This window comes from Pleuronectes platessa, chromosome 6 (genome assembly GCF_947347685.1).
Source record: "Pleuronectes platessa chromosome 6, fPlePla1.1, whole genome shotgun sequence".
Classification (NCBI taxonomy): domain Eukaryota; kingdom Metazoa; phylum Chordata; class Actinopteri; order Pleuronectiformes; family Pleuronectidae; genus Pleuronectes; species Pleuronectes platessa.
The window spans coordinates 3,358,044-3,371,477 of record NC_070631.1 but is presented as its reverse complement, the minus strand read 5'-3'; the positions used below and the strand labels follow the sequence as shown (position 1 = coordinate 3,371,477).

Here is a 13,434-nt window from a genome sequence, read left to right as displayed (position 1 = left end):
GTTACTGTGCTACTTTTTATTTAATGAACTTAAAAAGAAACACAATAACTTGTTCAAATTCCAAAATCTTTGCACAGGTCTACTTCTTCTGTTTTAAGTTTATAAAATATAAAATAACATTGCTTTAACATGAAAAATTTTGATTCTTAACGTCTGCTTGCTGTAGACTCATTACAAGACACAACCGCACAAGATAAAGAAAATCAGAAGCCTGTTCTCATTCTGTCCCTTTATATTGATGTAAAATGACAATTATTATAAACACTTTTATATCTTTAAATCTCCAGTTCCATATATAGACATGGAAGCAGAGTTATATTTAAGTTATAAATCTACAGGTTCAGTTCTCTCGCTCCTCTCCACTCGTCTACACAGCCATGTCATCTTCAAGCGCCTCCATTTGCAGTGGCTGGTGGTGACATAGTAGAGCACGGGGTCCAGGCACGTGTTGAGGGTCACGCAGGTCCGGTTCTACGGGGGTGCATAAGCATGCATTGCACCCCCAAAAAAATTGTTTGCACCCTCAATTGAAAAAAAAATAAAGATTTTTTTTTTTTATAAATATGATAAAAATAATAAAATACTTGCTCACAAAACAAATTGTAATGAAACTTGTGACTATTTCCATTAAATACCGTTGAGATATGAGCATCCGACATCACTCTGACTGTTCAACAAACTGACAAAATCACTCCGCATTTATGTATGGTGTTTTGTTTATATGTTGCTTGGCAACAGTCCGCTCAGTGGGAATTTATTTTTGTTGCCGGAAGCAATTTCATTCGTTTATATGATTAAATAAACAAACAAATCACAATCTATTGTCAATTATTATTATTAACAGTACATTTTACTAGTATATATTTTGCTTTATACTGTTGTATAAAGCAATATCACACTCGAGGGCGCAATGTTGTCGCTCTATATGATTGGCCGCCGGCCGGCATCGTGTGTCATGCCGGCGTCGTTTGCAAAATGCACGCACCCATAGTATATCTATAGCGCGCACGGTAGTGACGTTGAACTTCTTCGGCAGCAACAGTTATATATCCGTTGGATATCCATTTAGGAATGGATATCCGAAAATGGTTAAAAAAGAACACAGCAGAAGACATTAACCGGAGCAGGGAGGAGGATGGAGACAATGTGGGTCACGCGGCAGCCGGAACAGTTGACGTTACTTTGGCTTCTGTCAACGTCAGCTCTATAACCGTTGTGGAGGCTAGCACTAGCAACGCCAGCTCAATCCTGCCCGACTCGCTGCCTTTGCCTGCGCCGCCCTCACTCCCGGACAAGCAGCCTTCGGCTTCGACACTGCCACCCGTTGGCGGCCCGCAAGTGCCAGGGGATCTCGGATCAACACAGCCTACCCAGGTATTTCTTAAAACATATCCGACTCGCCTGTACAGTGGGGTAAAGCGGTCCTTTTGCAGCTCGTGGTTTGCTGCTAGAGAATGGCTAGAGTATTCGTGTGAGAAAGATTCAATTTTCTGCTATGCCTGCAGAAACTTTGGGTCAAATAAAAACAGCACCGATGCTTTCACCATGACTGGCTACAACAACTGGCGCCATGCTCTTGTACGTGGAAAGGGGCTGGGAAGGCACGAGTCCAGCAAAGAGCACATGAAGTCAGTGGCATTGTGGAAGGAGAGGCGTACAAGGAGTGTGACTGGTACAGAGATCTCCACACTTGTAAATACAGCACAACTGGAGAGGAACCGCACCTATGTAGCAGCTATTGTTGACATCATTCAATTTATAGCTTTAAACCAGCTGCCTTTTCGTGGCTCAGATGATGCTTTGGATGCAAGAGGTGAGGTGGGCAGTGGCATTTTTCTTGCATTGATGGACTACACCCTTAAAAAGGACAAGGACCTTGCTAGGATTTTTAGCACCATCCCTGCGAATGCCACATACACATCACATCACATCCAAAATGAAATTATTGAAATCATGAGAACAATCATCACAGAGGAAATAGTGAAAGATATAGGAGAGGCTTGGTACACATTAAAGGTTGATGGCACCAAAGATCCCACTGGCTGCGAAAATATATCCATAGTGCTTCGCTACGTGGACACAAGCAACACTGTAAGGGAGCGACTTGTCTCAATGGCCACTACCAAACAATGTGATGCCAAGTCTCTGACTCAGCTGGTTTTGGCACAGTTGAGAGACATTGGGCTAAATACAGCGAAGGTGCTCAGTCAGTGTTACGATGGGGCAAGTGTCATGTCTGGAGTACACGGAGGGATGCAGAAAATCGTGCAGGAAGAATTGCAGAGAGAGGTGCCATACGTACACTGCTTTAATCATCAGTTGCATTTGGTTGTGGTGCACGCCATGTCTTCTGATTTCGCACTGGAAAACTTTTTCAGTGTATGCACCTCACTCTACAAGTACTTCAAGAAACCTACAGTGGCTGCAGTGTACACGGGCGAGAAGTTGAAGAGGTTGCTTGAGCAACGGTGGACAGGCCACCTGGCCACAGTGACGGTGATCCTGAAATCAATTGATAACATTGTCCACTTGCTTCGTGGGATCGAAGGCTCCCAAACCAGTGCAGCAGAGGTGCGAATGGAGGCCACAGGGCTTTTGAAGGCCATTACCCAGCCCAGCTTCCTGTTCATTGCCTGCATGACGCATCAAATATTGAGTTTGCTTGATCCTCCCAACACTGCACTCCAAGCCAAATCCACAGACCTCTACACTGGTGTCAGACTGGTCCAAAGTGCCTTGGCGTGTGTTGAGAAGCTGAGATGTGATACTCAGTTTGACACATTTTGGGAGAAATTCTCTCAAGACAGACAGACCTCAGAACCTCCTGCAGCAGCACCCCCACAGAAACGACCAAGAAATTTGAGCCACTTGAGTGACTATGTGGTGGACACCACAGTTGGTCACCGTCAAAAGGAAGCGGAAGAGAGGACTGGGTGTAAAAGACTGTATTTCAGTACATTGGATGCTGTAGTGGGAGAGATTAAAGCAAGATTCAGCATAAGAAACAGCCAACTGGTGCAGGCCCTCTGCACCTTACACCCAGGGAGTGAAGATTTCCTGAACACAAACAAAGTGAGACCACTGCTTGACCTAACAGGCACAGAGATGAAGGAAGCTGAGTTTGCTGTAGCACAGCAGTTTCTGCAGGACGAAATGGCCAAATCAAATGAAAACTGGACTACACAGGACATTTTGATACGATACTGTGAGCCTCTAGCAGCCATGCCTACTGTGCTAAAAACACTCAAGCTGAGCCTTACCTTCGGTGCATCAACTGCAACATGTGAAAATTCATTTTCAACTCTCAAAAATGTGTTCAGTGAACACAGAAGGAGCATGCTCCACAAAAGAAAAGCCTGTCTCATCCAGATTGCTGTGGAGAAGGACCTCACCAAGAAGTTAACTGGAGAGTGGAAAGAGACGCTGCTAAGAAGATTCAGCACAGCTTCAAGGAGGCTGCAGCTCTTCTGAGGGTAAGAAATATTTTTTGTAATCACATTTCAGATTTTATTGTATCAAGTATTATGTTTATTTTAACATGATTATGTATCCTACACTGCTATAGTTGTTGGGTAATGTTAGTCATTTTATTCTACTGAGGGGGGAATACCTCGTTTGTATTAAATATAATAATGTACAATTTGTTATGTACATAGTTTAACCTTTGACTTTTGACTGTCCAACAAGGATCCTGTGCCCCCTGGTGGATCAAGTGTGCCCCTGTCTTGGAACCTGGGACAGTTTGAGAAAATGGCTGCTGACAGCCTGATGTCTACATACTGGTAGTTGTTACAATTTGAATGACATTGTAAAATTATTTGTTCATATATGTCAACAACAGCTACTTTTATTAATGTATTAAATGTATTATGTTCATAAGAACCCATATTTCTTTTTATTGTATTTATTTACTGTTATGTTAACTTTAAGAATTATACTGATTACTTTTTGGACAAAGTTCAAAATCTGAAAGTGTTCTTTCCTTGTTCAGCTAAAATCTGTTTTATTTTTAAGTGCCAATGTAAAATTATTTGTTATGTCAAATATCCTGCCCCAATTTATAAAAAATGAACGTTATTTTTGAATTGCAGTCACATGTTTTTTTTTTTGTGTAGAATTCTGTTCTTTTTTACAACTCACACATCACACATATCAAAAACCTATCTCATATTCAAAGCTATCTAAGATATCAATAAGCAAATGTTGCAGCTGAAATGTTCTCCACATCACAAGACATGATATGATACCATCTTTTAAGCACAGTAATTGTTTGTTGTCTCAACATGTCAGTAGAACTACACAGAAGTGCTTGTCTATGGTAGAAAGGCCTGTGTGTAAAAAAGCGAAGTCTGAACTGAAGCTGGGTAGCTGGTTTGTATAGTACTGGTGCACCCCCTGTAATCTCAGATGCACCCCAAGGCATTCTGTTCTGGAACCGGGCCTGGGGTCACGAGGGCCGTGGTGACCAGCCTGACGTCGTGGATGCGGTTGGCGGCGGTGCAGGATGTCTTGATGACCTCCCTGCGTTGCAGGATGTGCAGCATATTCGCCAAGTGGTTGGGCAGGAAGCAGAGCAGCGTGATGGCCAGGATGGTGCGAATGACCCTCAAGGCTCTTTGGGCTGTTTTGGTCCTGATCATGGAGATGCGCCTCACAATCAGAGGGTAACACACCAGGATGATCACCGTTGGCAGTAGGGAGCCCAAGATCAGGCCAAGCAGGTTGTACACCCCCGCACGCGTGACCCACTCGTGCTTGGATAAGTTCTCGAAACAAGTGTGTTTTCCAAATTGGTTGACGTTGGTTTCCATAGGCCCCAAGAGGACAAAGACCCCCATCGCCACTCCAGCGACGCACCAGAGCGCAACACACACGGCCAGAGAGCGCCAGGGCCTCCGCTGCCTCTGGTAGGCGTGAGGATGCACCGTGGCCATGTAGCGGTCCACACAGATACAAGTCATGAAACAGTTGCTCATGTAGATGTTGCAGAAGAACAGGACCCCAGTGATGCGGCAGGCGACGTCCCCAAACACCCAGTTGTTTCCTTTGAGGTGGTAGTGGATCCTGAAGGGCAGAGTGCAGAGGATGAGGATGTCCGACAGGGCCAGGTTGCTGATGAACACGCTGAAGGCTGTGCGAGGGGTGATCTTGAAGGTGAAGACGAAGAGAGCAGCCAGATTTCCAGGTAGACCCACGACTAATGCCAGGATGTAGATCACTGGGAAGAGGGAATACTGATATTCTGCTGACGTGATGCTGCAGCTGGTGTCCGTCCCGTTCATGATGAACAATTGATGGGGGGGGGGGGGGGGGTCTGTGAAAGAAGTCAAATGAACATGTGGGTTTGTTTTCATTCACGCTTCTGCCTCACACACCATCCTCTGTAAATGTAGCAACACAAACATGTTTCCTTTCAGAGTTTTTCCACTCTTGGTTTCTCACAACATTGGAAACCAATCTTTTACTCAACAGATCAGTCACATGTCGACATTCCTTAATGTCTAATCCTTGCTTCTAATGAATTTCTCAAGAAACTTAACATATTCTTCTGTTTCTGTCAGATATAAACTATGATGGACATTTTTCACACTGCACACAACACATTGTCCTGTATTTGTTACAGAGATTATCCAAAAAGTGTGAAGTGAAATAACAGGAACAAAGTACTGACCACAATTAAAGGCAACACTTCCTCTAACGGTGTTTGTGAGACAATGGATGTTTTATCTTATTGCTTTTATATTAGATGTTAAACCTCTGTGACTCTCAGCTTCATTGCGGGAGCTGCTTCTAAAAAGGTAAACATGTTCTGAAAACTAAACCCAGACTACATAGAGTAATTCATATATGATTTTGACTTTAAACAAAGTCACTTACCTAGTTGTTGAGTGTCTGATCTCCAAAAGTAGAAAGCAACACCTGAGATTGTTGAGCTGCTGCGTTATCACCGTGCAGCTGCTCTCTGCGTTGTGTAGACCATGCAGCTCTTTGGTCAGGCTGCTTCATTTCCTGTCAGCGCACCGTGTGACAAGTGGAGCAGGAAACCAAAGCATGACATGAGATTCACCTCCCACTGCAGTGTAAAAATAATAAACTGAGTTATTATGAATGTGTGGCCATGTGTTTAGATGATTATGAATCTGCTTTAGAGAGTGAAGTTTAATAAAAAAAAACATTATCTATGCTTGGCAGTAACAGCCAGGTACAAGCTCTGTTACATAGGGCCAGTGGCACGCTTTGTCTTAATTCAAAAGCATTTAACAGTTATAGGATATTTCGCAGCTTGACCAGTTAACATTGAATATGTGTATCGTATATTTGATGCAGCCGAGAGGTCAATGATGTTGTAGAAGTTGTTGATGATGAAGGAAGGATTCCGAGGACCCAGTAGTTTCAGTGTAACAAAGTTTATTACAAGAAACCACAGGTCAGGACGAGCTCTAGAGACTCGGAGACACACAAGCCAATAGTGAAATCTGACTTGCAGGGGATGAAAGCAAACATATATAGGGAGTTTGGTTCCACCCATGACTTCAGGTATAATGCATCCCACATGGGATTTCTGACTGAATAAGGGCACATCTTTGTGTCCGAACATGAAGGCACACTGGTCAAGAACATTCCTTCTGAGCCCATCTGTTAACTGGTAAGAGATGGTTCCCTAGGTCAAAGGTCGTCCCCCAAAGGGTAAAGTAAATAAGACACACATCTGGTGGACTCTCTGAGAATGTCTTTGTGTTTGTAAGCATATATCCACATGTTTTACTCTAACGAATATACGACGTTTGATATTCAAATGTTAAAAGAAATTATAAAAATTTCAACAAAGAACATTCAACTAGAACTATAAGCAACGATAGCATCTTTTAGTGTAACACTATGAGGACTTAAAATGGTAGTTCTTAATAATGAGTTATTAATAAACATTTATTTATGAGTAAATAAAATATCAGCACGATGCACTTGTTTGTAAATACGGTTGAATGTCTACTCCGGTGGCAGACTAGTGGAATTGAATTCAAACCTTTGGCTTGACTGAGATTCCGAATTCATTTTGTTCTGGGGTTTGGCCAAAAATGATAAACACATTAATATTGCATAGTCATGATTTTTGCCAACTGTACTCTGCCTCACACGGGGCACCATCAGTGTTGTGCAATAATGTGTAATAAAAAGTGTAACCATAGAATGGTGTGCCTTTAGGCATTCAATAAATTTGGTTATCAAAATAAAATATAAAACATTACTATTTTAAATATGAATATTAAATCATAACTTTAATTGGTTAAAGTTGTCTCGAGGCACCACCCTTCGACGGAAGGGAAAAGATAGCCAATTTATTGATTAAGATCAGTCTCATTTAGATCTAGTTCAATTAGAAATCTCAATATTTACTATTAAAGATTCTATAATGAACAGTGAAGGTTATAGAGTTCCTGACAGCGGTTGTCAAAATTCACTTATACAACATTAATGGAAGAACATTTGTGAAAGAAAACATTCATTATGAACATAATAAAGTATAAACACACAAATTACTAAAAAACTTTCTAATTAACAAAGATGTGTATGTGTATTTGAATGTGTGTGTGTATGTAAATAAGGGTGTTCTTAAAATGGTGGCTTGCCAAAAGAGTAACACTTTCCCGTGGGCTTTTAAGATGCCCCTAAAATAGCAGCCCCCCCCTCCTTTTTCTGAAGTGGGGAAGGAGATAAGTAAGGTGAAGACTATGCGTGTGTCTGTGTAGATGTTAATCAGATAATGAGAGAATCAGAGAAAAAGCCTGTGGCGAGCCTAACTAGCATTAACTTTCATTTAACTTATACCTACAATATCACAGCATATATCAAACTTATAAACACCACACAGAATCAAATAAACAGTCTTCTTTAGTCTAGTATCATTATTAAGCCCAGTATGTTACCAGTCCTTAGAAAGGGAGAAATTTGCTGTGCTGTTTGCAGTTCTGTGACATCTCCTGGCTTTGTGTAAGGTCTCTGCCTTAGCGTTGCTGGGGAGCCGTGCGCTCCGATGCTGGTTCGAAATCCTTACCTGCAGGACATTGAGTCGCTGCTAGGAGTTTGTAGAGCTTGAAGGGCCAGGAGGTTTCCTTGAGAAGGTGAGCTGGAAGCTAGACCTTTGCGTTCCTCTCTTCGGATGCGAAGAGAAGGGTTGAGCTGGAGAAATCAGGTTTCACCTCTCGCCGATGCAGGAGGAGAAGCTGGCTGCCTCCCTGCTGGAAGGTTGTGGAAAGAGATGTGCTGGAGCAGCCAGGCCCTCTCCTCAGCGATTCAGGAGAAACGGCTGGCCGCCTGCTTCGTCGGTGGGTGGATGGAAAGAGAGAGAGTTGGGGCAGATCTTGGTCTTATATAGGCCCGGTGACCTCAGAGGTCATGGGGCCAGAGTGACCAATTGGAGTTGACTTTTGTGGCTTTTCACACCTATGTGTGAAGATGTCCGGAACAGAAGGGGCATGCAGCATCCTGAGAACTAGAGTTCGGGAGGCTTTTTCCAAGAACAAAGAAACATGCTGCTTTCAGGCTTTGACTAACATGTCTAACAGGCCGAAAGGGTGCCTTTGGTTTCATAAAGACAGTGTTTCCCAACACTACTGTTATAAGTATTCCACCCGTCGTCTGTTCGGCGCGACTCTTGCCTCCCCGTGCTGCTAGAGGCCTGGGGCTGTGCGTTGGGGACCCATTGCTGTGCTGTACCTTTTCATACCTTTTCATGGCTTCTAAATAAATACTTGTTGAACCAAACCAAGACCGGCTCTTCTCATATTTGGGATAAAAGAACACGACATCAGTCATAGCAGTAACGTTATATTTAGTACAAGAGTAAATCCTCCGATACTTCACGTTTCCAATCACCAGGTCTCATCCTGCAGTCACAGTACTGGAACGGAATCAACATGAAAAATGTTGATTCTTAACGTCTGCTTGCTGTAGACTCATTACAAGACACAACCGCACAAGATAAAGAAAATCAGAAGCCTGTTCTCATTCTGTCCCTTTATATTGATGTAAAATGACAATTATTACAAACACTTTTATATCTTTAAATCTCCAGTTCCATATATAGACATGGAAGCATATTATAGTCTATATTATAGAGTTATATTTAAATTATAAATCTACAGGTTCAGTTCTCTCGCTCCTCTCCACTCGTCCACACAGCCATGTCATCTTCAAGAGCCTCCATTTGAAGTGGCTGGTGGTGACATAGTAGAGCACGGGGTACAGGCACGTGTTGAGGGTGACGAGGGCCGTGGTGACCAGCCTGACGTCGTGGATGCGGTTGGCGGTGGTGCAGGATGTCTTGATGACCTCCCTGCGTTGCAGGATGTGCAGCAGATTCGCTACGTGGTTGGGCAGGAAGCAGAGCAGCGTGATGGCCAGGATGGTGTGAATGACCCTCAAGGCTCTTTGGGCTGTTTTGGTCCTGATCATGGAGATGCGCCTCACAATCAGAGGGTAACACACCAGGATGATCACCGTGGGCAGCAGGGAGCCCAAGATCAGGCCCAGCAGGTTGTACACCCCCGCACGCATGTCCCACTCGTGCTTGGATAAGTTCTCGAAACAAGTGTGTTTTCCAGATTGGTTGACGTTTGTTTTCAGAGGCCCCAAGACGACAAAGACCAGCATCAACACACCAGCGACGCACCAGAGCGCAACACACACGGCCAGAGAGCGCCAGGGCCTCCGCTGCCTCTGGTAGGCGTGAGGATGCACCGTGGCCATGTAGCGGTCCACACAGATACAAGTCATGAAACAGATGCTCATGTAGATGTTGGAGTAGAACAGGACCCCAGTGATGCGGCAGGCGACGTCCCCAAACACCCAGTTGTTTCTGTTGAGGTGGTAGTGGATCCTGAAGGGCAGCGTGCAGAGGATGAGGATGTCCACCAGGGCTAGGTTGCTGATGAACACGCTGAAGGCTGTGCGAGGGGTGATCTTGAAGGTGAAGACGAAGAGAGCAGCCAGATTTCCAGGTAGACCCACGACTAACGCCAGGATGTAGATCACTGGGAAGAGGTAGAACTGATGTGCCTAACCCTAACCCTATTTGCAGATGTCGGTAAACGAGGCAAATATCTGCCGCTACCGCTGTTCGGCCGATACTTCGGTGCAACACTAGATATTAGATAATTTCCCACGGCACACCTGACGATCTCTCACGGCACACTAGAAATCAAACAGTACTTCCCGTTTTCAATCACCAGGTCTCATCCTGCAGTCACACGGAGGGAAATAAAAAAGTTTTCTACATATGTTATTTCATTATAAAACAATGGAAGTACTGTTTATTTACAGGTATCACATGGGCTGCCTCACACCTTCATTAACCACGGGCCTGTCCTGACTGTGCAGCCAGTCCCCCCCCCCCCCCCCCCCCCCCATACGGGTGAAGCTGTGGAGTTATTACAATTATACTAGATACTCAATATAAATAGAACCCTGTAGTGAATGGACATTAAAACAACAGATACTCCAAATGTTACTGTGCTGTCGCTTTTTATTTGATGAATTTAAAAAGAAATACAATAACTTATTCAAATTCCTAAATCTTTGCACAGGTCTACTTCTTCTGTTTTAAGTTTAAAATATATAAAATAACATTGCTTTAACATGAGAAATGTTGATTCTTAACGTCTGCTTGCTGAAGACTCGTTACGAGACAAAACCGCACAAGATAAAGAAAAGCATGTTTTCGATCCTTCCCTTTATTTTGATTTAAAATGACAATTTTAATAAACACTTTCATAGAAAAGTCTCCAGTTTCATATATAGACAAGGAAAGCAGAGTTATATTTCAGTTATATATCTACAGGTTCAGCTTCTCGGTCCACTGCAATCGTACTAACATCTCTGCTCCTCTCCACTCGTGCACACAGCCATGTCATCTTCAAGAGCCTCCATTTGAAGTGGCCGGGGGTGACATAGTACAGCACGGGGTCCAGGCACGTGTTGAGGGTGACGAGGGCCATGGTGACCCGCCTGGCTTCAAAGATGCGGTTGGCGGTGGTGCAGCTCTTGATGACACCCGTGCGTTGCAGGATGTGCAGCAGATACACCAGGTGGTTGGGCAGGAAGCAGAGCAGCGTGATGGCCAGGATGGTGTAAATGACCCTCAAGGCTCTTTGGGCTGTGTTAGTCCTGATCATGGAGATGCGCTTCACAGCCAGCGGGTAACAAACCAGGATGATCACGGTGGGCACCAGGGAGAATAAGATCAGGCCCAGGAGGTTGTACACCCCCGCACGTGTGTCCCACTCGTGCTTGGATAAGTTCTCGAAACAACTGCGGCCTCCAGATTGGTTGACGTTGGTTTCCAGAGGCCCCAAGACGACGAAGACCAGCATCGCCACTCCAGCAACGCACCAGAGCGCCACACTCACGGCCAGAGAGCGCCAGGGCCTCCGCTGCCTCTGGTAGGCGTGAGGATGCACCGTGGCCATGTAGCGGTCCACACAGATACAAGTCATGAAACAGATGCTCATGTAGATGTTGGAGTAGAACAGGACCCCAGTGATGCGGCAGGCGACGTCCCCAAACACCCAGTTGTCTCTGTTGAGGTGGTAGTGGATCCTGAAGGGCAGAGTGCAGAGGATGAGGATGTCCACCAGGGCCAGGTTGCTGATGAACACGCTGAAGGCGTGTTCATCAACACACAAACATGTTTCCATTGAGAGTTTTCCACTTTTAGTTTCTCACAACATTGGAAACGAATGTTTTACTCATCGGATCAGTCATTGTGTCGACATTCCTTAACGTCTAGTCCTTGTTACTACTGCATTTCTCAAGAAACTTTACACATTCATCTGTTTTGTTCAGATATAAACTATGATGGACATTTTTTATACTGCACACAACACATGGTCCTGTATTTGTTACAGAGAATATCCAAAAAGACTGAAGTGAAGTAACCGGAAGAAAATACAGAAAACAGATAAAGGCAACACTTCCTCTAACGGTGTTTGTGAGACAATACATTTTTTATCTTACTGCTTTTATATTTTATATTATATTGATCTTAAACCTCTGTGACTCTCCCCTACATTGCAGGAGCTACTTTTAAGAAGATAAACGTGTTGTGAAAACTAAAAGACTAAATAGAGCAATAAACAAAGGATTTTGACACTAAACAAAGTCACTTACCTAGTTGTTGAGAGTCTGATCTCCAAATGTAGAAAGCAACACTTGAGATTGTTGTGCTCAGTGGCGGACTGGGACAATAATTCAGGCCGGGAATTTGATGCCATTCCAGGCCACCCTTCTCATGCAGACCACCATACCTCTAGTTGTGTATTCTAACACTATTTGATTGTTAAAAGAGATTTAGGAGTGACCGATGAGTTATCTATTTGAATATATGATTTTCATTGAAAACCCTGTTTTCAAATGTTATAGCAATGGATGAATACTCAAAAACTATTGAGGACAGCAGCCATAGGATACACAAATGTACAAGGCAAGACACACAAAACAATGGGCCTATATTTGTAAAAAGAGAGACAAATACTAGCTTGGATGTTCAATAATTAACTTTACTTTCAAGCATCAAACATATATCAAAACTGGAATATATTAATTTCTTTAAATTTAACAAGCAACAATGTGGGAACAACAAAGAAGAACTTAGAATACAATATTCACTCATTAGTGTCAATAAAGTAGATCACTAAGAGTAACCAGTCAGCGATTATCCCTAGTAAACCAGTAGGCGGCGCAGTAGCTCACTGCTCTCTGCCATCTTGTCAATAATGTCATCTTTGTCAAGTGCCATTAGAATCTCCTTCTCTGTTGCCATCAGCATGAATGCTTCTAAGTTCTCTTGATTGAGAGAGGTTCTCAGGCGATTCTTCACAAGTTTCAGAGTAGAGAAGGTCCTCTCACAGGCCACCTGTGAGACTGATAGTGTGAGGATGAACTTGTAGCCCAAACCAATGATATGATATGCATCTGTGAGCAGATTGTACTGTGACAGGAGTAAATAGCAGCATACCAGGCAGTTTTTACAGGTTGAACAACTTGTGCTCACAAACTCCACACTTTCATCAAGATCCTCTCCAGAGTCATCACTGGTGGTGGCAGCCCTGGTGTTGTACTCCTCTTGTAGTGATTGTTTGAGTCTTTCCCAGTGTTGTGCAAGGCTGGTCACTTCAGCCTGCAATGCTTCAACAGTGGCACGGTCATCAAATTTCAACAAGCATTTGCTGAGCTCCTTCATGGCTGTGTTTGGAAGGCCCTTTTCTCTGATTTCAGGAAAGCGTTTAGGATCCATGCAGGAGACATCTGCACAGAGCACTGCATTTGCTGCATAACGATGGTGGATACTTTCCACAACAGTGTCCAGTATCACATTGTGGATTTTGATTTCATAATTTTTGTCAGCATTAGCAATGAGGTCATCTTCTGCCAATTCAC

At 43.6% G+C, this 13,434-nt stretch overlaps 3 protein-coding genes across 3 annotated transcripts; all 3 read right to left on the bottom strand.

Annotated features, from left to right (window-relative positions):
- Positions 1 to 20: 20 nt before the first annotated feature.
- On the bottom strand, positions 21 to 5,301 carry LOC128441767 (lysophosphatidic acid receptor 6-like). The gene is made up of 2 exons (XM_053423852.1): positions 4,452 to 5,301; positions 21 to 471 (listed from the first exon to the last, which is right to left on the bottom strand). Exons 1-2 carry the CDS (start codon positions 5,280 to 5,282, stop codon positions 325 to 327), a joined length of 978 nt encoding a protein of 325 aa, XP_053279827.1. The 5' UTR covers positions 5,283 to 5,301; the 3' UTR covers positions 21 to 324.
- Positions 5,302 to 9,129: 3,828 nt separating this feature from the next.
- LOC128441865 (lysophosphatidic acid receptor 4-like) lies at positions 9,130 to 10,349 on the bottom strand. The gene is made up of 2 exons (XM_053423978.1): positions 10,344 to 10,349; positions 9,130 to 10,047 (listed from the first exon to the last, which is right to left on the bottom strand). The coding sequence occupies exons 1-2, from the start codon at positions 10,347 to 10,349 to the stop codon at positions 9,130 to 9,132; spliced, it is 924 nt and encodes a 307-aa protein (XP_053279953.1).
- Positions 10,350 to 10,634: 285 nt separating this feature from the next.
- Positions 10,635 to 11,693, bottom strand: LOC128441864 (lysophosphatidic acid receptor 4). Its single transcript, XM_053423977.1, has one exon. The coding sequence runs from the start codon at positions 11,691 to 11,693 to the stop codon at positions 10,824 to 10,826; it is 870 nt and encodes a 289-aa protein (XP_053279952.1). The 3' UTR covers positions 10,635 to 10,823.
- Between the last annotated feature and the right edge of the window lie 1,741 nt (positions 11,694 to 13,434).